General features: G+C 40.5%; 1 protein-coding gene across 1 annotated transcript; it reads left to right on the top strand.

The window, feature by feature from the left end:
- Positions 1-1,529: 1,529 nt before the first annotated feature.
- Positions 1,530-24,646, top strand: BPNT2 (3'(2'), 5'-bisphosphate nucleotidase 2). Its single transcript, XM_074551268.1, has 5 exons — positions 1,530-2,297; positions 14,515-14,674; positions 15,621-15,716; positions 17,546-17,707; positions 18,841-24,646. Exons 1-5 carry the CDS (start codon positions 1,911-1,913, stop codon positions 19,110-19,112), a joined length of 1,077 nt encoding a protein of 358 aa, XP_074407369.1. The 5' UTR covers positions 1,530-1,910; the 3' UTR covers positions 19,113-24,646.

The following is a 24,646-nucleotide window of genomic DNA, read 5'->3' as shown; positions in this document are numbered from 1 at the left end:
GTCTGTTGGTTGTGTGATTGCATTCAGTAATGAACAGTCTCTTGTAAAACCTGGCACAGATGGTACACACAGTATCACAGAAATAAGGAGCTCTCTGTCCACCATCTTCTTCAGTTTACATTACTGTTAATATTTTCTATGTTTACTGCAGGCATAAAAATGTAAATAGCAAGTAATAAATCCATTAATTTTCTACACCTCTGTAAGATCTTTGCAAACTTCAGTGGGACAAAAAGCCTAGTATTTCACTTTCTTTCCATTAAGAAACCAGTTCATAAAGTTGCAGGTTTTCTTCCTTCTTCTGGGTTTCCTCCCCCTCTGTGGAGTTTAAAGTTCCTGTTTACTGAACACATACAAAAACTGTTACTGATAGCATCAGGCAGCATTTGCTGCCTAGCTATATTTCTCATTACTGACACAAGACTACCCTGTCTAAGATTAACCCTGTATTGCTGCACAGCTTCTTACCAGTCATTATTATATGAAATGTTGAACTGTAAAATCAATGTTAAAGATCAATGTATCCTTTCAAGCTCCCATTCTGCCAGAGAAGCAACTGCAGAGAAAAAAAAAAAAAACCCAACAAACAATAAAATCAACAATTTGCACCTTAAAGGGAATGAAAAGCTGGAAAGCACGGATGTTAGTTTTTGCCTAATAGCACATAAAGTTTAACCTCAGCATGGTTGGAGTAAAACCCAATTCCTGAATACAAATTAAATGCTTTCCCATTCTATGATCCTTTAACTTTCACTCCCTGCACATGCCCTTCAGGGAGGGGGCAATCCTGCAGGACACTGGATATGTAACCATGTACATGTAGATGCCATTAAAATGGAAATGCAGAGGAGAATATAGGGCAACTTCAGTTTGCAAGGCTGGTCTCAATTTTGGTCTATATATTTTTCGCATTCTTGGTTATGTAAGTTTAACATTTAAAAAAATAAATAAAATACCCAAGAAACCTGTTATACTGCATGATCCCTAATAATCACTTCTTCCCACAGTCACTGCCAAGATCTGCTTCTACAACGTATGTATCAACAGACAAGAACACTGCTCTAATAAAAAGCATTCAAACAATGCTGAATTAACATGGTTCTTTTGTTTTTAATTTACTGAAAACTAATAAAAGGAATCAGAAATGAGACCAGAAAGAAATCAGAGACTCTTCCTAGTTCCCACTCCAGATGTCCATCCTGGCTATGAAGTTTCACACTCCCCCAAAGCAACTGAGGTGCAAAGAAAAAGTATAAATTAAGCCAGGTAGGCTTTTGTCACATCACTTGGCTGAGGAGATAGTTGGATTTGCTTCATTTTACTGAATGAGAGGAATTCCTCGAGGAACAGAGGGGTAGACAGTCAGAATGTCACTATGACAGAAACAACAATTTCTCAGCAATGATGCTCAGCACCGCTAACAGTGCACCTTCAGAAATTTAGCAGCAGTTTATGCCAACAGCAATTCCCATCAGAAAACTCCCTCCCAGCGTTCCGGGCGGGCTCGGGGTCCTGCCCCGCGGGCGGAGCACCTCCCTCGGCCCCGCCGCTGCGGACTCCTGGCGCATCGGCTGCCTAGAGGGAGATGAGGGAAAAACCAGCCCAAACCACAGAGCTCAGGAGAACCAGCGGGCGATGACCGTGTGTTCTATCATGGATGAGCTCGGCAGGTAGCGGCGAGACCCGCCGTGCCCCTGCCGGGCAGCACAGAGCCCGGGGGCAGCGGGACATGCCCAGTGCGCGGGCCGGGCTCCGCCTCCGCCTGACCCGGATACAGACGGCGCTGCTCCCGGCCGCGAGCGTGGAGCCGGCCCGGCGCCGCCGCAGCAGCAGCCGCGGAGCGGAGCGCCCCGGCCGTGCCATGGGATTGTGGTGACCGCCCGGCCCCGCCGCCCGCCCGCCCCGCGGCCATGGCCCCCATGGGCATCCGCCTCTCGCCGCTCGGCATGGCCGTGTTCTGCCTGCTGGGGCTGGGCGTCCTCTACCACCTCTACTCCGGCTTCCTGGCCGGCCGCTTCGCCTTCTTCATGCTGAGCGAGCCGGCGGCCGGCGGGCCCGAGGCGCCCCACGGCTCTGCGCCCGGCGGCGCCGTGGACCTGCGGGAGCTGCTGGCCGTGTCCGTGCTGGCCGCCGTCAGGGGCGGGGAGGAGGTGAAGCGGGTCCGCGAGGGGAACGTCCTCAACGCCAAGGCGAAGGGGAAGACGCGGGAGGGGGCCGAGGAGCAGCTGACCACCGGCGACCTCCTGTCCAACCGCAGGATGTTCTACCTGCTGAAGGGCGCCTTCCCCGCCGTGCAGGTGGGTGCCAGGCGCCCTCCGTGGGGCGGGGGCTGCTGTGGACCCGCTGTGGAGCCCCGGGCGCTGGGAGCCCGCTGTGGAGCCCCGGTGTGAGGCTGCTCCGCACCGGCGGCTTTCCGGTCTGTAACAGCCGGCGGGAAGCGCTGCCCTCGTTTGCGCTTTTCCTTCCCCTCCCGCTGAATTTGTGGCAGTGCCACCTCACGCTCCTCGCCGTGGGTGTTGGGTTGCAGGGGAAAGAGTTGCAGCGTGTTGCAAGCGAAGCCACGCTGGTGAAACAGTATCAAACACTGCGGGCATGGAGGGGTGCGGGGAACACCGGGTCTCGCTCTTGCGGATCGTGAGCTCTGTGGTTAGGGATGCAGGTAATTGTGCAGCGCAAATTCCGCCTGCGGTTAAGATGCAGAGATTAGGAACGCCGTTGCTTTGGTAGTTATCCGTCCCGCCAGTTGTCCTTGCTGCCGTCAGTTGTGGGGAGAGCCAGGGGCGGGAGCAGCGACGGAGAAATCGAGGCTTGGGAATATAGCGCTGCAATAACCGAGTGATTAGCGCTCGTGGCTGGGGGACAGCTGATAAGCATAGCTGTGTCAATACTGTGGATCACTGCCTACCTGAGTAAAATGAGTTTGCTTTGCTCTCAGAGGTGCACACCCCTTCCTGCTCTCCTTCACTCCTGAAGTCTGGGTCTATCTCTTAAAGTCGCACCCTAAGCTTTGAACTATATTTCGAGGATTTTTGGGGTTTGTTGGCATTGTTTCTGCTTTAACTTCAGTCAATGGGAACTTCTGTTTTTTGGTGTTTTTAATTCCTTAGCTTTTCATGGCCATTTGAAATGGATAGAAAGCCCTAAATTTGGATCTCAGAAGTGGTGATTTCTGGAGGGGTTGGGAGAAAAATTTGCTAAGTCCAGTTTTTTGTTATTGAGATACTATTCAATTTTCAGTAGCTGTTTTGAAAGTTCCACGGAAAAATATGTAGTTTTTTGTTTGTTGGCTTTTTTGGGTTTTTTGTTTCTTTGTTTTGGTGGGGTTTTAAAGTGTTGTAAAGAACTTATGGAATATGAAATCTAGAGGAAACAATAAATTCTTCAATGTTTGAAATAAACTTGAGATGTGACTAAGCTTCCTCTACAGAAAGATTATGCAGGTTTTGTTTTGAAGGTTTCCTAGATTTTGTCTGTTGGTGACAAGGCACCTTCACAAGCCCAGTGTTAAAGGAAGAAAAAATATTGATCCCTGTTCTCTTGCATTATTCAGTGCCCTTAGAGATCTTGGCTTTACAGCTTAGCTGGCTTGAAGCCTCTATGCTTTCTCCCCTTTCACAGATGGAGGGACTTAATTAATCTAGATGTAGGAGTTGTCTGTGCTTCTAGAGAAGGCTGTGGGTTCTGTCTGGGCTTGGAGAACACAGTGGACTGTGTATTGCCTGCTCTGTGGTCACATGTAAACTTGCTCTGGAGCCTGGTATTCCTAGCAGTGACAGTCTGACTTGTGTTTTTCTGGCAGAAGGTGTTAACTTTGAAAATCTACTTTTTAAAAACTTGGGTACTCCCTTTTATTTTTCTCACAGGTGATGTGTGCTGCTAGTCTTTAAGAATAGATGGCACTTTCAAAAGTGCAGATGTGTTCTCAAAGGCAGTATAAAACTGAAAATGTGTGCATATGAAAATGTGTGGAACTAAAATACCAGGCATATGTCTTTTCTTTTTCCTAACTCTTCCTTAGACTGACTGAGCTTGAGCACTGAGGTTATCTAGGATGAGTGTACTTGACAAAATTTTCAGGTGATTTGGAGTTATTCAGTCTGACAGATCAGCTGTGGGACATTAAGTATTCTAAGAACATGATGGGGATAATAACAGCTTACCTCATGTGGTGTTTAAAAAATACTCACTAAGCTGTGTATACACTGATAAGCCCATGATGAAAATGTATTCATAAACATTTGCCCAAACTAAAATCAAAGCTTTATTTTACTACTGTGTACATACTATGTGTGCTTCTCAGGTGTGAAGGCAAAGTATCATCTCAATCTACTGATCCTTCAGGTGTAACTTCAGAGCAACCCATCTAAAACTGCAGCTCTTTCATGGAACAGAGCTGCTGAGTCTTGGTGTGAATATAAGGATTATAGAGGATTTTCTGAGGCAGTATAAATTGCATCATGTAAGAAATATCTTCTTTATATCTGTAATCTTATCCCCCTTGTAGAGAGTGACACTCCAGCGTAAAAGATGCTGCTGAAGTCAAGTAAACCTCCTCTTCTCTCCTTGCTAGAGAAGATGGTGCTAATAAAAGCTGTCAAACAAAAACGACAATAATTCCAAGAGTAAGCTTATGCAAAATGCCAATTTTCTCACATCCTGTAGTTCTTGAGTTTAACAGGAGAACCTCAGTGTTTAAATTGTTGCCAAATGCTGCATCCAGGAAGAAGATGAACAAACACAAAAACTAGGTGCTAAAATATGCCTGTAAAGCAAAGAAAATGGAGTTGTTCAGTCTTGATGAGAGAAGGCTCCTGTGAGACTTTACAGAGCCTTTCAGTGCCTGCAGGGGGCTGTAGGAGACCTGGAGAGGAGTTTTGTACAAGGGCATGTGTTGACAGGACAAGGAAGAATGATTTTCAATTGGAAGAGTGCAGATTTAGATTGGACATTAGGACAAAATTCTTTACTGTGAGAGTGGTGAGGCACTGGACCAGGTTGCTCAGAGAAGTTGTGGATGACTGCTCCCTGGAAGTGTTCAGGATCAGGGAGGATAAAGCCTTGAGCAACCTGATTTAGTGGAAAGTGTCCCAACCCATGGCAGGGGGTTGGAGTGAGATCTGGAAGGTACCTTCCAGCCCAAACCATTCTATTACTCTGTGATTCTCTAAGAATAACTGTGGCTTTCCAATATTTCAGAATAACCAAGGGGAGTAGTCATTCGACTGAAATAAACTTAAGTCAGTGAACAGTGTTGTATTCCTTGTTTTGTGCTGCTGGATATGAAAAGGGAAAACATGCAAACAGTTTTTCTGAAGCAGACCTGAATCTCTTAAAGTGTGGTTATTAAGAGAAGATAGAAGAGTTAGGCTTCTCACATGCAGAAGCTGAAATAAATCTGGAAGAAGCCTTATCATACTAAGAGGTGGGATTTATAAAAAAAGCCCTTTCAAAATCTGAGGGGAAAAAAATCCCACAGAACATGTTTGCCTTTGTTCTCTTGAGTAAAGGTATTGTCTCTACAGAGGAAGAGGAACTCCACTGCTGACATCAACTGCTCTGTTTGATATAAATAGATGCATTTGCATCAGTTCAGACTTCTCAAGGCTGTTTTAGGTAAGATCTAGGTAGGAGTGGCTCAACACAGTTTTAAGACTGTGTAGATTTCGTTTAAATTTAGAGGTGGTGTTTTTATATCCCTCAGAAACAGGCCTGAGAAAAATAAGGGGCAAGTCACTTACTGCTACCTTGGTATTACCCAGTGTTGTGTGATTGCACTCAACAGCAGTAAATATTTGCATGTGTATTCCATGAAGCATCTTTGTACAGTTGATTTTAAAATATACTCAGTGCTAAAACAGATGCATTGCTTTCTCTTGGTGAAGTTCTCAACTGCAGTTACAGGCTTGAGGTGTTACTGCTCCTGCCAATGTTGTCCTCATTCATTTGTAGTGCTAAGAAAGAGTGAAAGGTCTCATCCAGCTGTAATCATCCCCTCTGCTGCTTTCATTTTTTATTTATTTTGTTTATCATTTCTGGGTTATTCTTTCCTGGTTGGTTCTCCATGCAGCCTTATTTATTCTTGTGCTGGCACAGTGGTGGTGTGATAAGGACTGGGGTGGGAAATAGGAGATTAAGGAGATGCTTGACCCAGCCCTGCTGCTGGGGTGGGAGTGGACTAGGGAAGCATTTTTTCCAAATTCAATGCTGGTATGTTCTGCTTAGAAGAGGTTCTGTGAAGAAATGATCTCATGATAGCAAGGTTTCAGCAGCATTACCTGCTAAAAGATCCCTCTCAGATCATGCCTTAGGGTCTTACTCTTTTAATGTGGCCTGTCCAGGGATCAATGTCAGGATCTTGATAACTGATTGTATCCCGAGTAAAAATTTCAAATAAAAGTTATTTAAAAGAAAGGTTATTTAGGAATACCCTGGTTCAGTTCCCACTACAGCCCATCTCCAGCACATCTGAAGGAGCAGCCCTGCTTGATCACAAAGGGAGGAATGACTGACAGACTGCTCCTTAAACTTGCACTTTGACCAGATTACCTCTTATCCTCTGACTGAAAAAGCCAAGTTTAAAGTGACCCACACAATTCTGCTAGAGTTATTTTTACAGGATGCAGAATTCAGTCTTACTGGTCAGATTGTATTCTGCCCTATATTTTCATTTTGAGCTGTTTTGGCTTCTTTATATTCTAAAGTTGCACCAGCTATATCTGTTGTTTTCTAGTGTAAATACTGAATAGAGTTTCATCTTGTCCGCTCCCTTTTTTTAAATTGTGACTGTGGTGGAAATGAAGTCTTCCTCCGTCCCAGTGTTTTTCTTTGAGCATCTTTTTTTGAGTCTTGTCACTATTCTAAATCCAAATGTTCTTATGTCTCTTTCCCAGTTGTGACTGATGATAAATACCACATTTCAAGCTTATGCCTGATAATGCTGCAATCAGCACTTGAAATGAAACTTTAAGAACATGTCACTTTTACTTTGATTTTCTTCTAAATGAATCTGACTTTTGAAGATTAATGACTGCAAGCATTCCTTTTTTATCAGGCTATCTGAAGTACTGTCTAGGTCTCAACTCACTGTTTACAGGCTTCTGATCACAGTGCCAACTACCCTACGTAAAAAACTGGAATTTCATCTGAGGGGGCAAGCTCTGTAAGTGATACTGAGTCTCTGTGAAAGGCAGGTGTATTAAAGAAGTGGGTTTAAAAAAGGAAATACTACTTAAACTTCAGAGGTATTGCGCTTTAATGAGTAGCTTCAGTAATTTGTCTTTTCATGTTGTGAGAATGGCCTCCTCAGGTCTTAGGGAGGAGAACTTTTAATAAAGTTTGTGTTCTTCTGACCCAGATGATCTTTGCAGAACCCACTGCCAGTGGATTTCTAAGTTAAACAAGAAGTGTGCATGTTGATCTGAAATCTCAGTAATAGGTGTTGTCTGGAGGTGATACATCTCCTAATATGGGTTCCAAATGATGCCAGATGACTTATGCCCACTCTCTCTGCATGAAAATAAAGTTAGACTGTAACTTTATGCTAATAAGCTCTGTGATTATCTTTTCAGATGCAATTACAAATAGTTTATTTGGCTTGTTTGTACACTGCAGGTGTTTAATCTATCATCTGAGTGTCTGGAGAGCTGCATTTCTTAGTGTAGCCACTCACAAACAGTGGACTTTTTTGGGTATTATCATTTTTATTGGTAAATTTCTAATCTGTCCTTATTTGGATGTTTTCTTAAAATGAAGTTCTACAACTCTTGTGACAAAGCAAGTCATCTCTTTCTCTTTGCTGGACTTGGGTCTGTATAGAACTGTAATAGAGAATTTTGCCATCTACTGAAACCACTTGTGTGAGCTAATAAGCAAGTGGTTTTCTTTTCCTGGTCTAAAATTCTAGATATTTCTGAAGATTACTGGTGGAAACAGTGAATCCTGTGACCCGTGCTGATTCCCTCAATTCCACTTTGTTGTTTTCACCACACTCTATTCATTGTAAGTCCATAGAAGCAGAGTTGTCATTGGATGTCTTTATCATTTATTAAATCCTGTTTGTTTCAGTCAGCTTCCTGCTGGCTTAATGGCCAAAGTCACCTAATGAGTGTTGATAAGCGCTAATTGAGCTTCTTGACTTTTAGACTTGTCCAGATTCTTCTTTGCATATTCTGTCATCTTGTTCCTGCATGAAGGAACTTCTTGTTGCTAAAATAAACAAAGATGTAGTTGATGGTAGAGGAAAACCTCTGTCTGCTTTGACTTAGGTGCCTTGAAAAAGGCTGTGTCCTTTTTCAGTGTTGTGGTATAATTATAGAAATACTTGTTGTTTTCTGATCAAATCAATGGCAACATGAGACCAGTGGGTTTTATGCCTCTGATTATTTTATACATTTGTATGATTTTATACCTTTCACTTTTATATACAAATATGCTTTGTTGTTTTAAACTTAATTAAATAAAATTAAAAGTTAAGACTTTAAACTTATAGTTTCTAAACTTAATTACCTTTTAATAAGCTGGTTTTTTGGTGGTTTTTTTTATTTTAGAAAACCATATGATTCTACAAGGTCTTCTTTCCATTCATAATAAAATCTGCCTTGCTAAAACTATGTAAATTGACCCTTGTCAAGAGGAATATTTTTGAGAGGCATGATGATCACCACTTATTTTTCCTTTCTAATATGTTGTGGTAATCTAAGGAGGAAAAGAACCTTTTCAAAAGCAAGCAGCTGGCTTTAAAAATGTCAGTGTATTGAATAAAATCCGGGTTGGCTTTTTTTTTTACTATGCTGGTAAGGCTACTAGTCAAATTTTTTAAAGCTTAAAGGCATTTTACATTTACAAAGAGAAGTGGTACTTTGATTTCCCAGTTTGCATTCTTTTCAGAATTAATTAACCCAAGAAGCAGTTTTCATTCATCACTCCTGAATTTGAAAGTTGGACAGAAGGGATCATAAATGGTCCTGGATGCAGGTGAGCTAAGTCTTGGCATGATCTTGTGTGAAAGCACACCCCTCCCTCTGTAACAGATTCTGGAGCCTTGTTTTGTAACCAGGGGAGGTTAGATATTTTCCTCAGATACTGGAAATAATGGTGCTTTGAGTGCTTTTTGCTGTCCTGGAGAGTGCTCTCCTTTTGAGCATATGACAAGTCAGCATATGTCCTGACTTGTCTAGTGGGTGTTTGCATTCAGAGGTTTTGGCATCTGATTCCTTCAAAGACTTTGTGTATGTACAGATGCTGTGAGAAGCTGAGACAGCTTTCACCTCTGATACATTTGAGGAGAAAAACAGAGAAGCAGAGCCAATGGAGGCAGAACAGTCAGTGTAGCACAGTGAGTATAGGGTTGCTCTTCAGCGCAGTGCAGCAGCAGTGGTTGAAGGGGTCTTTCAGTGGGGGAAATCCCAAAGACTGCAGGTTGAACCCTTCTCCTCAGAGTTGGGACATCTCTGAAGCACAGTCACATAAGAGCAAATCAATTACAGTCCCATGAAACTACCTTGTAGGTCAGTATGCCTTTCAAGATGTGTAGCTGTGGGTATTGTGGAGTCATAAAAACAACTTGTGTTGGGAGGGACCTTAGAGATCATCTTGTTCCAACTACCCTGTCATAGGCAGGAATGCCTTCCACTAGACCAAAGCTGCTCAAAGCCTCATCCAGTCTGGTCTTGAACACTTTGAGGGATGAGGCATCCACAACTTCTCTAGGCAATATGCTCCAGTGGCTCACCACCCTTACAATAAAGAATTTCTTCCTAAAATCTAAGCCAAATCTCTCCTCTTTAAGTTTGAAACTATTTCCCCTTGTCCTATCCCTATCTGCCCATGTAAAGAGTTATTCTCCCTCTTTTTTTATAAGCACCATTTAAGCACTGGAAGGCTGCCTTAAGGTCTCCCAGGACCCTTCTCTCCCTTGCAGGCTGAATAAACCCAGCTCTCAGCATGTCTTCATAGGAGAGATGTTCATCCTTCTCATTATCTTTGTGGCCCTTCTCTGGACCCATTCTTACAGGTCCACATCATTATTGTGCTGAGGACTCCATACCTGGTTGCAGCACTCCAGGTGGGGCCTCACCAGAGGAGAGCGGGAGAACCACTTCCCTCCATCTGCTGGCCATGCTGCTTTTTGGATGCATCCCAGGAGGTGTCCCAGGAGGTTGTCTAGGCTGTGAGCACACATCCATAATAAACCACAAGTGTGTCTCTGTTATGCTGCTCTCAGTGAGTTCCTTCAGTCTGTACTCATGCCTGGGATTACCCCAAATCAGGTGCAGCATCTTGCACTTAGATTTGTTGAACTTAAAGAGGTTCTCATGAGCCAGCTTCTCAAGTTTGTCCAGGTCACTCAGGATGGTATCCCTTCCTTCTGCTGGGTCAAGTGCACTGCTCGGCTTCATGTCCTCTGCAAACTTGCTGAGGGCCCATTTGATCTTACCATTGTCATTGATGAAGATATGAGAGAGCACCAGTCCCAAAATGGAGCCTTGATGGGGACCATCACTGACCTCCATGTGGACATACAAGTTGTTGACCCAAACTTCCTGGCTGTGTCCATCTATCCAATTCCTTATCCACTGAATAATCTTTAAATCCATGTCTCTCCAATTTGGAGATAATGATGTCATGTGGGACCCCATCAAAGGCCTTACAGATGTCTAGGCAGGTGACACCAGCTGGTCTTGGCCCCCTTGTCAACTGTTGCAGTCACTCCATCTAGAAGGCCACCAGGTTGGACAGAGAAGAACATGAACTCTTAGTGGCTGCTCTAGACATTAGTACAGAAGGTATGTGTAATTATAAAGTATCTTCCACCATCCACAGAGGACATCTCTCAGAAAGATGGTGTTGAAATCACCATTGGTTTATTGTTTGCAAATGTTTGCGTTTACTTTTGTCTCTCTCTTCTTTCCTGCATCTCATGTCGGGTTGATACAGGTGGCAGAGTTGAGTCTTGGGCATGCATGATCATGATCTTGGGCATGATAATCACTGGTGATGTGGCTGCATAGGCCATGCAGCAACAAATTGGTCGTGCACCAACAAACCAAAAACAATCACCTATTAATGTTTTACTAATGCTCCCCTGTGCACACTCCAGGCTTGCAGGCCTCCAGGCTTTTAATTTCCTAAGTCCTATTCAAATCAATAGACTTATCTATTGAGTCATAAAATCAGAGTAATGTGGGTTGGAAGAGACCTTAAAGGCCATCTAGCCCAACCTCCTTGCAATGAGCTGAGACATTTTCAACTCAGTCAGATTGCTCAGAGCTCCATCCAACCTGACCTGGAACACTTGAGGGATAGGGCATCTACTACCTCTCTGGGCAACCTGTTCCAATCTCTGGTTTTGAAAGGTAATACCTGGAATACTCCGATGTTCATATTCTGACTGGTAAATGTTTACTTTCCCTGTTACCTGAACTCTGTGTGGGGATGTTGTTTTGGGGTTGTTTTGTTTTTTTTTCAGTTTGAGTAGCTTAATTGGTATTTTTATAATACAGGTGTGATAATATTTGTGTTGTGCTTGTTTTATTTTCTAATGAAACAGCACTAAGATTTGGATTTCAGAGGACATCTGTTTGCATATATTTTTTCACTTTAGCTTACCTTTGATGAGTGAATTCAAAGGCAAAACTACAGTTCCACTCTTTCAGACCAGGGAAAAGCCTGAAGTGGTGCACCATGCCAGGGACAGCTAGCTAGTGTTCAAGCAGACCTTTTTGGGTGATAAGCTGCCATAAAGACAGCATGAAGTGCTGTTAGGGACTGAACCAGCACAGGACAGAGAGCTGCTGTGAGATTCCTTGAAGTCTTTGGGTGGCCAGGACTGTTGGGTTTTGAGAGCACTGCATTTATCCAGACAAGTTTGTGGTACACTGGAGTTGCTTCCTGTGCTCCTGAGCAGCTCTGTGTTCCAATCACCAGCATGCTGGACAGGAGTGATCTCTGTGCAGAGGTTTCCAAAGGCTGGAAACACCTGACCATATCGGAAGGCACAGCATGGACTGATCGTGGTATTGGTGTTGGACCTCTGCTGCTGGCTTCCATGAGCAGCATCCCTCATTTGTTAAGGAATTCCTGCACCTTATGGGCTGCTTTTGGGGAAGCTCTGTACTGGTGAGATGCAGCCAGACTGCCTTGTTTAGGAAATAATGGGGTTTTTCTTGTTGTTGTTGTGTTTTTTTTTTTTTTTCTTTTTAACTTTTCAGCAGTATTCCATGCACTGATTTACATATATAATATTAAACCTTTGTGTTTGATGCAGTTCTTTGTGAGGAGGGCTTTTGCTTCAAGCATAAGTGGGGAAGATTTCCAAAATGTAGTTAACCTTCATGTCAGTGCTCAGCTTCCAGAACTTCCCCAGATGGGCTTTTGCACCTTACAGCTGTTAGGCAATTAACCCCAGAGAGTCTTGCTCAAATAAGATCTAGTGCCTGAAATATCTGGCCTTGTGATTGTCTTTCTACCATAGCTACTCCTAATTTCGGAGTGAGGATTTGGGATTGCAGTGGACTGTATATCCATATTGCTTGAGAAAAGTTTAAAGTGTAAGGTCATGGCTTCTGGAGGCTGCCAGCAAATGAGAATGACAAATAGGAACATGGAGTTAACACAGAGGAATGATTTCCAGGCATATTCTCGTTCATTAACAAAAAAAAACCAAAAAAACAAAACCAACAAAAAAACAGGAGGAATAAAAGAAGTTTGAAGGGTTGGTGAGCCCCTCTCAAACAAGTATTCAGGCAAAGCTACAGAGTAAATGGTCATGGGAATAGAAGAATGAGTGAACCACTTTGGGGTTTTGTTTTTGTGAGTTTTTTACTTTCTCCAGATGTCTTTGCAACCTTATCACTCTTTCCCATATATTTTTCTAGTGAAATAATCATATCTGTTGAGAGAGACTCCTCACAAGCATTATAAATGCAGTGTCACGGCCACTGCTACAAAATCTGAGCTAGCAGGTGATGTTTCTCTGAAAACAGTACCTTTCAGATAGTTTCAGACTTTGCACTCTAGTGTACTGTAACAACAGGTTTAACAAGATATTCTTCCTTTTGCGCATTGGTTCCACCCCCTTAACTTTGTGGAGGCCCCTTTCTTCTGTTGAGGAAATGTTTTTTTTTATGATGGTATGTCATGGGCTGTAGTGGAACTTAGACTGCCTAGGGGCTATGTTGAGACTGCCAAGTCTGTGGAACTGCTCATCTTGACTTTGCAGGACTGTTTTCCCCAGGGGGAAATGCAATCATCAGGTTTATTGTATAGTGACAGATGTTTAATTTGTAAATGTCACGGCAACTTCAAGAGCTCCGTGTTTGGCATATAATGCTTCAAATACTGGTTTTACGTGAGAAGACAGCTATGATGTATGGCTGGAGTTGCTGCAGTTCTTCTTCCTTTTTCATTTGGAGTTCTCTTGGAGAAAATGGCCCCTAACCCTTGGCCGATACCCTGTTACAGTTGAGGTGTGTGTGATGTCTTTTCTTGTCATGATGTGAGTTATGTAAAAATCCTGCTCACATAAGGTCTGTCACAGTCAAAAGTAGTCGGATAGCTCCTTCATTTTCCTTGTCTTTCCATGTCACTTGCCTACAACATTTGGGATAACTGTGTCTCTGGTCATCCAAAACTATTGTGCCACTGCAGTCACAAGGACATTGTGTTGAGTTTTGCAGTTTTGGAGTTTTACTCCGTTCAGTAGATTGGTGCTGTGTGCTCTACTACCTGGCCAAACTCTGCTTGATGTACTGAAATGCCTTCTGGTGTGGAGTAAAGTTCATTAAGCTGGGTAGCAGTTGACAACAGGCTTAAAGATGACTTTTGGCTGCTGTTAATAAATGTTCTTCATGGGCCATCTTAAGACCTTACCCCAACCTACCCTAAAAATTGGTATGGGATGTTATTACTTGTTTGTGAAATAAATTTGTCTAACAGTTGTGTACTGGTTAAATTCAACTGAGCTGCTTAATCTTCTACTTGTAACTCAATGCTTGCAGCAGGAATACGTATACAAAGATTTCTTCTTGTCCAAGTCATGCAGAGTCTGCACAATATGTGGTGATAGTATATCTCTACATTTCCATGTGCTTCTACTGGTTTGTATAAATTGAATTTTAGACGCCCTACTGTCTGTGGTACTGTATGATTTCTCCAGAGTCAAATGTTCTGCCTGTAGTACTTGAAGCAACTGCATTTAAATATTGATTTAAAAAAATGTTATTCATACTGTGCAAATGTTCAGTAGGGAGACCTGCAGCCAAAGCAACAATGTCAAGCTGTGGTGTGGTTCACAGTAAAATTCTGGATAGTGGTTTTGCATTGCTTATCACATGAGTGTAATAATGAGAAAATGAAAAAAATTCCTGTAATTGAAGTGAAGGAAGGAAATGAAAATGTGAGCAAACCTGTAATTTTCACAAGTGCCACAGTTACTGTATTTGCAGTTAATGCAACTACTTCTGTAGTTACAACATACTTTATGTTAATGCAACTACTTTTGTTGTCTTACCACAGATAAATTCTGAGGAGCGTGTTGATACAGCTGATCAGGAGACAGTCTCCTGGGATCACAGTATTCCTGAGGACATAAAGCAAAAAATACAGCCTAAAGAGGTGCCAGCAGAAAGTGTCACTGTCTGGATCGATCCATTAGATGCTACACAAGAATACACAGGTAACTGATTCTTGTTGACAAATCATGTGTGTAATTCTGATGTTTGCCTTTTACACTGGAAGCAAGATAGTAAGTAAAAGGACATCTCTTGTTAAAGTGTCTTATGTCAAAGCTAGCGTGGTTTAATTGAACAGATTGCATCATGAAATCTCTGTAGTTCTCAATTTACATCATTTGCTTTTATGTATTCCAACTCTGAAATTACTTTGGTGCCTTTACGAGTAACTAGTTGCTATAATAAATGGTAACTGTCAATTATGGATTGTACTGGAATTACACATTTCTTTATTTTAGTCATTACTGTGGTGACTCTAAGTATCTTAGATTTTGGGTTTTGTTTCTTTAAATGGAATACTAAGTAAGTATCCTATTTAACTTGATATAAGAAATTTTTTGTTGTCATTTTTCAAAAAAGCATGTATAATTCAGTCTTCCCCCTTTTCAAATGTTTTAGGATGTCACATAAGCAGTTCAAGGCAATCCAACTAAAGTTCTTGCTGAAAAGTACTAAGGAACAACTGGAAAAGTGGGATTTTTTTTTGTGACTATGTAATTGATACAATTATCCTTTCAAGTGGATGTTCTTTGGCTTTTGAATTACCATTTTTGAGCCAATAGAGGATAGGAGGTGAGGCAGAGAAAGGAGAATGGAGGGGCACAGATTGCCATGAAAAGGTATGTTGCATAAGACACAGCTGTTAGCGTTAGATCTGGTAGGAGTATAGGTTACATCTACTGAACAGGAAAAATTGCTGGAAACCTGAAAAGTCTTCAAAGTCTTTTGAAAACTGAAAGGTTATTTGAAGATACATTAAAGTTATATAACTGCAAGAGGCAGAATATAAACTAGTCTTCAGAGAATAATCTGAATAATGTCCTGTCTATTTTCCTTTTGTGTTCTTGGCATCTGATTGTAAACTTGCTCACTTTCTTGTTTTGCCTGCAGAGGATCTTCGACAGTATGTCACGACCATGGTTTGTGTGGCTGTAAATGGTAAACCAGTAATAGGTGTGATACACAAGCCCTTCTCGTCATACACAGGTATCTTCATGCCTTCACCCATTTCCATGATAGTCAGTCATAGGATTAATTGAAATTTGGTGTTTCAGAGAACATCTCTAGGTATAAATGAGAAAATATACCAGCAGCAAAAGGGCACTGCAGCAGACCACACAATTAGAGCTGTAGGTGTGTTCTGTGCTATAAAACCACAAAGGAAAATGCTGCCCTTGTTTAAAATAAAAATGATGCATTTAGAACAAACAAACTGAAAATATTTTAAAAAGCTAAGATCCCTTCAATTAGAGTGCTTATTGCAAACAAAAAAAAAAGTTAAACCTACAAATACGGTTTGATGTGTGCTTTTAGTTTTTAGCAAAAAGAGTGCTTTGCTCATTTAGCAGAATAGCTTGGATCTGTGATAATATACCCAGGAGCTGCTGTATATTCAGTGTGAATTTAAAAAAGATTGAATAAAGATCTTAATGGCAACTGTTTGTGTGTAGCAGGCAAGACTGTCTAGCATAGCCTTATTGATTATCTGACATGTTTTTAATGCCACAGCTGTGAAGTAATTAATTTTTCAGTATTAATGATGTATCAGCAAGCATTGCTGCAAGTTTGACAATTTGCCTGCACTTCTCAAAGCTTCAAAGTAGTTTCAGTATTCATGTTTTGCTGTGTATTTAAAACAGGAATTGCTGTTTACATTTTCCCTTAGGCGATACTGACCTCTAGAGTTCTGAAATTTTGCAGTATCTCTGGAAGAAAAATTAAGTCTAAATAAATGCATTTTGTATTTGTTGTCTTTTTTTGGCCCTAAAACACTAAACACTCAACATTTTGTGCTAAATGTTTTGCTGTCTATAAATATGAATTTAATTACCAGTCACTTAAGTATGTACTATATTCCAATATGCTTCAAGAATCTTGGAGATTTTGGAACATATGTTTTTAGGTGTCAATATCTATCTAAAGAAATGGGTTTTTAGTAATGTTGAGAATTTATCTCCTTTGATAAGAGTGAAGTGTGGAATGTTCAGACATGGAATCAGAGGAGATGCAATGAATTCTGTCATTCTGCGTGACAAGTATTTATCTTCCAAGCTGGAAATACCAATATGTTTTGAGTCAGATTGTTCCTAATACTACCACACAAATACAAAGCAATAAAGGGCAGTCAGCATTGTTATTACACAGAGCTCAGTCTCTTGCCAAACAATCTGGTTCTCTGCTGAGATGAAATTGCCGGGTAGTTTACTAAGTAAATGTCAGATTAATGGTTAGGGGATACCACCTACCAAGCTTGGCTTTGAACTTCATGATGAAATAAGGGGGAAGTTGTGGATTCTGAATTCTGTTCTCTGAAACACAACATCAAATATTTTTCTTAGTAGCACCATCCTCCTGAGCTATTTCCTTCTTTAGCATTACTATCCCTCTGAACAAAATGACTCCACAGCATTTTTAGTATCTGCTTTAAAGGGTAGTGGGGCTTTTTGTTCTTGCATGAAAACATTGTCTGAGGAAATACTGGATGTATTTCTGTCTAGGAGCCATCCTTTTAACTTTGGTGGGTTTCTAATTGCAAATTCTGAATATTAACTACTTGGGATTTTTCCTTCTTATTCTGTGTTTTGGAATTATCACACAAGAACAGCCAGGTTTGGGATAATGCCGTATGCGCCAATATGTGTGTGGCCTGTGTCGCTTCCCTTGTACTCACCCCATCCTCTGTCAGCCCTTTCTCTTTTACAGGAGTGAGAGATATTCAGTCAGAAGTATCAATTCCATATTGTTAATAAGTACCCTTTTATCCTTACACTTAGATTGTCTTGTAAATCTTAGTAGAACTTTTGTTTCTCTTGTAGCTTGGGCAATGGTGGATGGTGGGTCAAACGTAAAAGCTCGTTCCTCCTACAACGAGAAGACTCCAAGGATTATTGTGTCCCGCTCCCATGCAGGAAAAGTTGAGCAGGTTGCACGACAGACATTTGGAAATAAAACTGTGATAATCCCCGCTGGTGGAGCAGGTTTGGTTCTTTAAGCATCTCATCCATTTTGTTGCTTCTGGATATTTTAATGGTGTAGCTCTTACTAGGCAAAAGGGTATACTGTAGTGTCTTATCTTTTTCCTTTTGTCTTTTGATCTTCGCATCACTGAAAGCAAACACTTGACAATAGGGACAAAGTTTTTTTCTGTATTTAGGAGCCTACATGCAAACTTGATTCAGACTTCTGGCTGTTCACAAGTCAGTGTGTTACTGAGTCTAAGCCTAGGCCAGCAGTGCTGTTGTGGTCCTTTCATTGATGCACACTGATGTGTGTCATGGAAGGCACTGATGCCTCAGTGGGAGAAAAAGTGTTGTGTGACCACAGGCACAATCATGAAAGAAAACCTGTTGGTTGTTAGTTACCTGTTAGTATGGTTGATTTAAAAAAGAGATTAAGAAAAGGGCCATTGAAGTTTGGTATTGCTTATTGCATTTATGTCAAAAGAGGAAAATTAGTATCACTAAAGTCCATTTTTATCTGCCTCATACTTAATTTAAAGGAATTTTAAAATACTTTTTATTTATGCAATGTCCTTGTGCATGTTATTGACAGAACATAAATGGGAGACACTAGGCTTTTTTTCTTTATTTTCGCAGAAATGTTATCTTTGTGCCTTTAATGTGAAAAGCCAGAATTCCCTTACAGATTGTTTAGTCAAGAATGTCTTGTAGTGCTTCTTGATAATGACTCTAAATGTCAAAGTGAAAGTGTAACTGATTATAGCAGGTCTTGTCCAGGGCTTGACTCTGTTTAAGAAGATAAAGAAATGAACAGATTAATGAATCAAGAATATTGCTTAAGGAGTTGAAAATCTGAAAAAAATCCATAAAAGAATGGATACTAGTTTGAGCAATTACTTTGTAGTGCATAATGAAAGGGGAATGCCCTGGGCTGATTTACTTTATTAAAGAGTGGTATATACATCTTCCTTCTATTGCAGTAAAAAGCCAGGGAGAAAAAGATAGACTTGAGCATGATGTAGAGATTGAGAAATGAATGAGTAAGCATAAGAGCAGAACTATATTTGAGTGTCTGGTCTTCTTCTTGGAATGTGTTTTGACAGGAAAGCTTGGTTTAATTTTTTTTTTTAACCCCTCCCCATTTCTTCCAGGTTATAAAGTGTTGGCCCTCCTTGATGTGCCTGAAAAGAACCAAGAAGAAGCTGATGTGTATATCCATGTCACCTACATTAAGAAGTGGGACATATGTGCTGGAAATGCAGTGTTGAGAGCTTTGGGTGGCCATATGACTACCCTGACTGGTGAAGAAATTAGTTACACTGGCTCAGATGGCAATGAAGGAGGACTTATAGCCAGTATCAACATGAACCATAAAGCACTAATTGAAAAACTACCAGATCTGGAAAAAACATCGCACAAATAAGCATGACTGATGGAGAAGTACAAGTTGTGCTTTTGTAGCCTCCAGATGCTCTGTCTGAAGAAGCAGGTGTGAAAACCTGCTGGAAAAGATGCACAACAAAGCAGTTTGGTGTGGATTTGGGGACTGTATCTTGCATTGGTTTTTGTCAGTGGTGGTATTTAAAAAGAATAAAATAATAATAATAATTGGAAGTAGGAAGGGGACAATGGTCTCGCACATCAGTTTCCATGTTTTATTTTTTTCAGACTGTTTTCATGCAGTTCTTATACTCAAGGTGCATTTACCATATATATTGGTGAACATAGGTGAACTAAGGAAAAATCCAATTTTTTTGGTAAAATAACCTAAGTATTTCTCGCAGGAATTTCTTGAAACCTTTTACATCTTATTGTAGTTTTAGTGATTCCATAATAAATTAGGTAGAAAAAAAGCTTGATTTTTATAGGCATCTGGTAACTGTAATTGGTTTATCAGGAATCATGACCTCGTATTTTGTATCCCCTGAATGGAAAGCACAAGAAGGTTAATTCAAATCTATATGCAGCAACTGTTTATCTTTGACAGTGTGGCACTCTCTGCTTTTTAAGAGAAAAAAGGAAATGTTTTTTGACTTCTTTCCTGAAGATGTAAACCAATTTTAGTTCAGGTGGGTTGTGAATATCGGTGTTTTATTAATCAGTGTAATTATTTCCTTATACCTTTTTAAAAGAAGGCAGCATTTCCTTGTATAGTTTTTAGCAGTTTCTTCTTGTCCTTGATTTCTGCAAGCAATTTTGAAGATGCATGCTAGATTTTTCTCTAATGTAGGGCTTGTTCATCATGTGATGTTTGTGCCTATAGAAGCAGCTTCCTTCAGTATCTCTTATTTTGTTTGTTTGGATTTTCTTTCCATTGGACAGAGTCACAGGAAATGAGTTTTACAGAAATAATAGGTTGACTGGTTAGTTCCATTTCCAACACAAGATATAAACCAGCACTTTTTCTACAACTCCAGGAACAGCTTTTTCTTTTTAGCTTGCAGCACACTCTCTCCTGCAGAAAGCTCTTCAGCCATTCCAAACAGCTTGTGCTTATTTGGTTTGTGGTAATTTACAGAGGGAGAAGAAACCATTTGAACTTGAATCTGCTTAAGCAAGTTTGAAGAACTTATGGCACGTGAAGTACAGCAGGGTCTGCAAAATTTTGCTGAAAACAGAAGTCCACAACTTCTAGAGGTACAACAAATTGCCATTTGATATCAAAGGACCTGCATTCTATCTCCAAACATGTAACCATCTGCATTGTTGTTCTCTGCATCTCCCTAAAAGGTTTCAAAAGGTTAAAATATATGTGTTATTTGAATTATCAGAAAATAAGCTGCCCATCTCTCCTCAAGAATGCTAAAATTCTGAGTTAATATAGATGGTTTCTGTTCAAAGTTTGTTCAGTAAAGGCTTAGGCTGCTTGATCCAAACCCTTAATTCTTTAATTTTGACTTCTTTCATATTGTTAATGAGAACTGCTGTTCTGATTAAAAAGAGGTTTTTCTCCTTAGGTCAGTAATGGAGAATGTTTAGATACTACTTTCAACTTCTAGCTGAAGTTCACATTTCCAAAAGACTTCCCAGATGCTGCATAATTACAGATACAGACTTTTATTTCTTAAACTAACTGGCAAAGGAGACTGAAGCTTAGTCCTATGGGCCTTTACAGGTAGTTTTTGGAGAACTTCTTTTCCAACACAGACACTATTGCTGCTGCTCTTTGAAAATAACTTTTACACATGTAGATAATACACAAAGCAATTTTACTTTCAATTCTTAAATTTAAGAAACTTCTATATGCTATAAGTGATCATACCCTTTTTAAAAAGGATTTGATCTATTTCAGAAAGTTGTTGAGCTTCCAAACTTCAGTGAAGACTAAAAGAAACATATTTATCAAGGTTTTAAGATTTTACAAGAAGATTGCAGCTTTTTAAGGCAGATTTAAATGTCTTAAAGCCTAATTTAATAAAAACAGCTGTTTGTATGTTTATTTGTTAAAGAACATGGATTAAAATTTAAATATGAGAAATAGCCGTAGTTAGCCTAGTATAAAAACCTGATTGTGTCACAGAGAAGGAATGCACAATATTTAAGTAGGCAATTAAGATAAAATCTGTGGCAAGTTGGGGTTTTAGAATCAGCTTGAAATCCTATGTAAACATACTTCCTAAAAATGGGACTGCTTTTATTCTGGGGAATGCTTCTATCACATCCTTGCATAAGCTGTGATCAGACTTCCTGTATGGGAAATTAAAAATGTTATGTAATGTACAAGGACTTAGTTGTATCAGTTGAAGGCATAGACCAGTGAACAAAAGTATTTGCCTACATTATTTTTCCTTAGGAAAACAAAGTACCTTAGGAGAGGCCCTCTTTTCCTTCCTCCCACATGCTGGCTAAAATGCCTAGCCTTCCATTAGGAAGACTTGTGCTTGTTTAGACACATTAATATCCTAAATCGCTTTGTTGCAATGGATCACAGTGTTCAGTACCTTTCACAGGGGACCATTATTGGCCTGACCTCACTCCTGGTGAAACTGAGGAGGAGGTGGTGCAGGTGCCCAGTTAATTACTTGTAGTAGAGCCTGAGCTCGTTTCCCACAGTTGAGGGCTAAGGTAGTGCTTGTGGTCTCCCAGCGTAATTTAAAGAGCTCTGGTGTGAGAATAGGTGAGCAGTTGGTGAGTATCAGTTTCAGATGCCATTTTGCAATAAATGTAACTCTTATGCAGACCAGCAAGTATTCACAAGTGCTTGCTTAGTGCACACATCCCGGTGCACTTTGTATGATGTTAACACTCAGCTTGTCATTTCTTTGACTGTTTACACTCCTTTCTGAAACATTCTGCTTAAATTCTGGCTTGAATATTTGTTTGGTCTCATCAGTGTGGATGTGACTTAACCTTATGCCCAGAGGGTAGGAAATCATCCATATCCAAATCTCACTGCTGGGCTACGTCAGTGTTCTTTATATCTTAGCCTTTTCCACATGAAGCTGTCACACACCATTGTTAGGGATGCTACTTCAAACAAATGCATGTTGTAGGTAGGTCCTACAAAAGTATATATTTTAAAAAAATCTTCATTAAAAAAAAATCATAGTAGCATTCTAGCTCCAAATAAGGGAAGTAAGAGAATGTATTATTTTAACATTGGTTTTCCAATGGTGGATATTTTGAGTGGCTATTATGATTAAGGTGGTTGCAAGTGAAATTATTCTAAAGCTGTATGTATTTTCTCTTTTTCATTCTTCTAAAAAGAGTGTATGATAGCATAGATAATACCTGGTATTGTACCAAGAGCCCTAGCTTTCATTCCTTGAATGAATATTTTTAAATAAATGGAGACAGAAATTAATGGGTTGAATATTGTATTTAACTGGTTTTGAGATTAACCTGTTTGCCAGACTTTTACAGATGGGTTTAAGAACTGTTTGTTCTGATCTACAGAGCATGTAATGATAATGAAAATACATAGCAGATATGGCATACTTGGAGAGTGAGTTAACGATACAGGTGAAGCTGCAAAGTCATCTAGTGATATTGTTCCATATATTTACTTCATGGTTGTTACAAGGGGCAGATTTTCTAAGTGGCTTCAGGTGTGAGAAAAGTTTTGATTTTGTTTTTTTTAAATGGCCAATGGCTGGAGACCAGAGGTGGGGAGGGGAGTCAGTACAGTATGGGGTTAATCTCTGCTTTTTTGTTTATAAGTAAGTGTCCTACTAGCTTATGTCTTAAATGTCTTACTAGCGTCCTGTTACCTATTTGGGTTGCACAACAGTAGTGCAGTGTTGGATACTTCTGATTTAATGTCTAAAACAAGGAGTCCACATCTCCCAAGAATTGTGGAATGAGAAGTGACCAGGTGTCATTCTGGGCTTCTGCTGTGTTATGCCAGCAGAGAATGGCTGCTTTGTGGTCTCCTGGATGTCATTCCAGTAGCGCTTTCTCTCACAGAAAACTGTTTTTCCAGGCTACTGTCTCCCCAGTTATGCCCAACTTCTTTGTAGATCTGTTTTCTGAAGTAAACAAGCAGTTGAAAGAAGCAGATGGATGTGCAACAGAGGACAATTATTTTTGTTTCTTTGTTTTTAAATTGCAGTAATTGTTTCATGTCTCTTGTCTTTCAGGAGTTAGTTAATGGTACAGGTAAGATTCAATGAACCACAAATAAATGCCTGTGGGATTTTAAGCCCAAGCAGGAGGAGGGCAGGAAGGACAGCCTCTAACCAAGGCAAACTTCAGTGGATGGTTTTCAGTCAGGCCAATCACGCTGAGTCCTTCATCTCTGCTTTAGCGGTTTAGGCCCTTTCACACAAACAGTTACAAATTTGACTTTGCCAAAATATCACTGATAGTCTTGTCTTCTAATGTGCTGTCCTTAGTGATAAAACTGGACTATATCTGCTTCACTGTAATGTAACTCCTTGAGGCAAGAATGTGGTAACTCTGAGGACCAATTGTGACCTGTGAGCCCCACCTTCCTCGTGGCAGCTCTTGCAGTGATGACCTAGTACTTGCTGCATGTGTCTTCCCACCCCATAAGCAGGCCATGCATCCCTATTGAGAAGCTGTTGAAGCCTTATATATTTTGGTTTTCAGGTGCCACAGCAGCTCTTTCAGCTCTTCTGTAAGAAGTGCTCATCCAGTTTCCTCTCTCTGGAGCCATTAATTAGTGGCCATTTTTCCCTCTTTGCTCTTCGTCTCTCTTCCATTCTGATCCTTGATCCTTTTTTAGTCAATGTGCACAAGCAAAATGAGAGACCAGAGATGAAGATAGTCCCAGAATAAGAGGACTCCAGCAGTCAACTATCCAACTTATCCTGAAGCTGGTAATGTTTGGGACTAAGGTCTAAAGCAGTGACTGATTCAACCAGAAGTTGCCAACAAAACAATGGGAACATGGAGAGGTTCATGCAATTAGGGGTACTGAACATACGGTTTGGTAGTTAAACACCCAAAAAGAAGAAGAAAATGGTTTTTCATTATAATGTTATCATAATGTTCCAAGTATTTGTCATTTGTGCCCCCCCAGGTGCAGAGCTTCATTGCTTGTGAAAGAGACTGCATTGGTCCTCTGTGAAAGAATTTGTCGATTTTGTTGAACTCAGTAGCAGTAATCCACAGAACTCAATGTGAGCAACACCAAGTCAGATAAAACAGGAACAGTAAATCTAAATTCTGAAAAGCTCAACCTCTGTCAATAGAGCAAATAACCTGGGTTGTGCTAGTTACCTCTTAACAGCTTCAGTCTGCATTTGGAAATGTCATCCCAGTGTCTGAGGTCTTTCAGGTTTTTTTGTGTTCTACAGCTGATAGAGCTCACTTTCAGGTAACATTGTTTTCTACACCAATTGTTCCTTATTTGCAATACATATTTTATTTATTCTCTCCAAAGGATCAGCAACACTCCAGCATTTCTACTCTTGTCCCACCAAATTGTATTAGCATTTTCCAATTGTGTGCCAAATTGAAGTAACAATTCTATAAATAAATTCTCTGAAAATA

The sequence above is a fragment of the Zonotrichia albicollis genome, chromosome 1 (genome assembly GCF_047830755.1).
Source record: "Zonotrichia albicollis isolate bZonAlb1 chromosome 1, bZonAlb1.hap1, whole genome shotgun sequence".
NCBI lineage: Eukaryota > Metazoa > Chordata > Aves > Passeriformes > Passerellidae > Zonotrichia > Zonotrichia albicollis.
The sequence above is the reverse complement of the archived record's forward strand: the minus strand, read 5'-3'. Positions and strand labels throughout refer to the sequence as shown.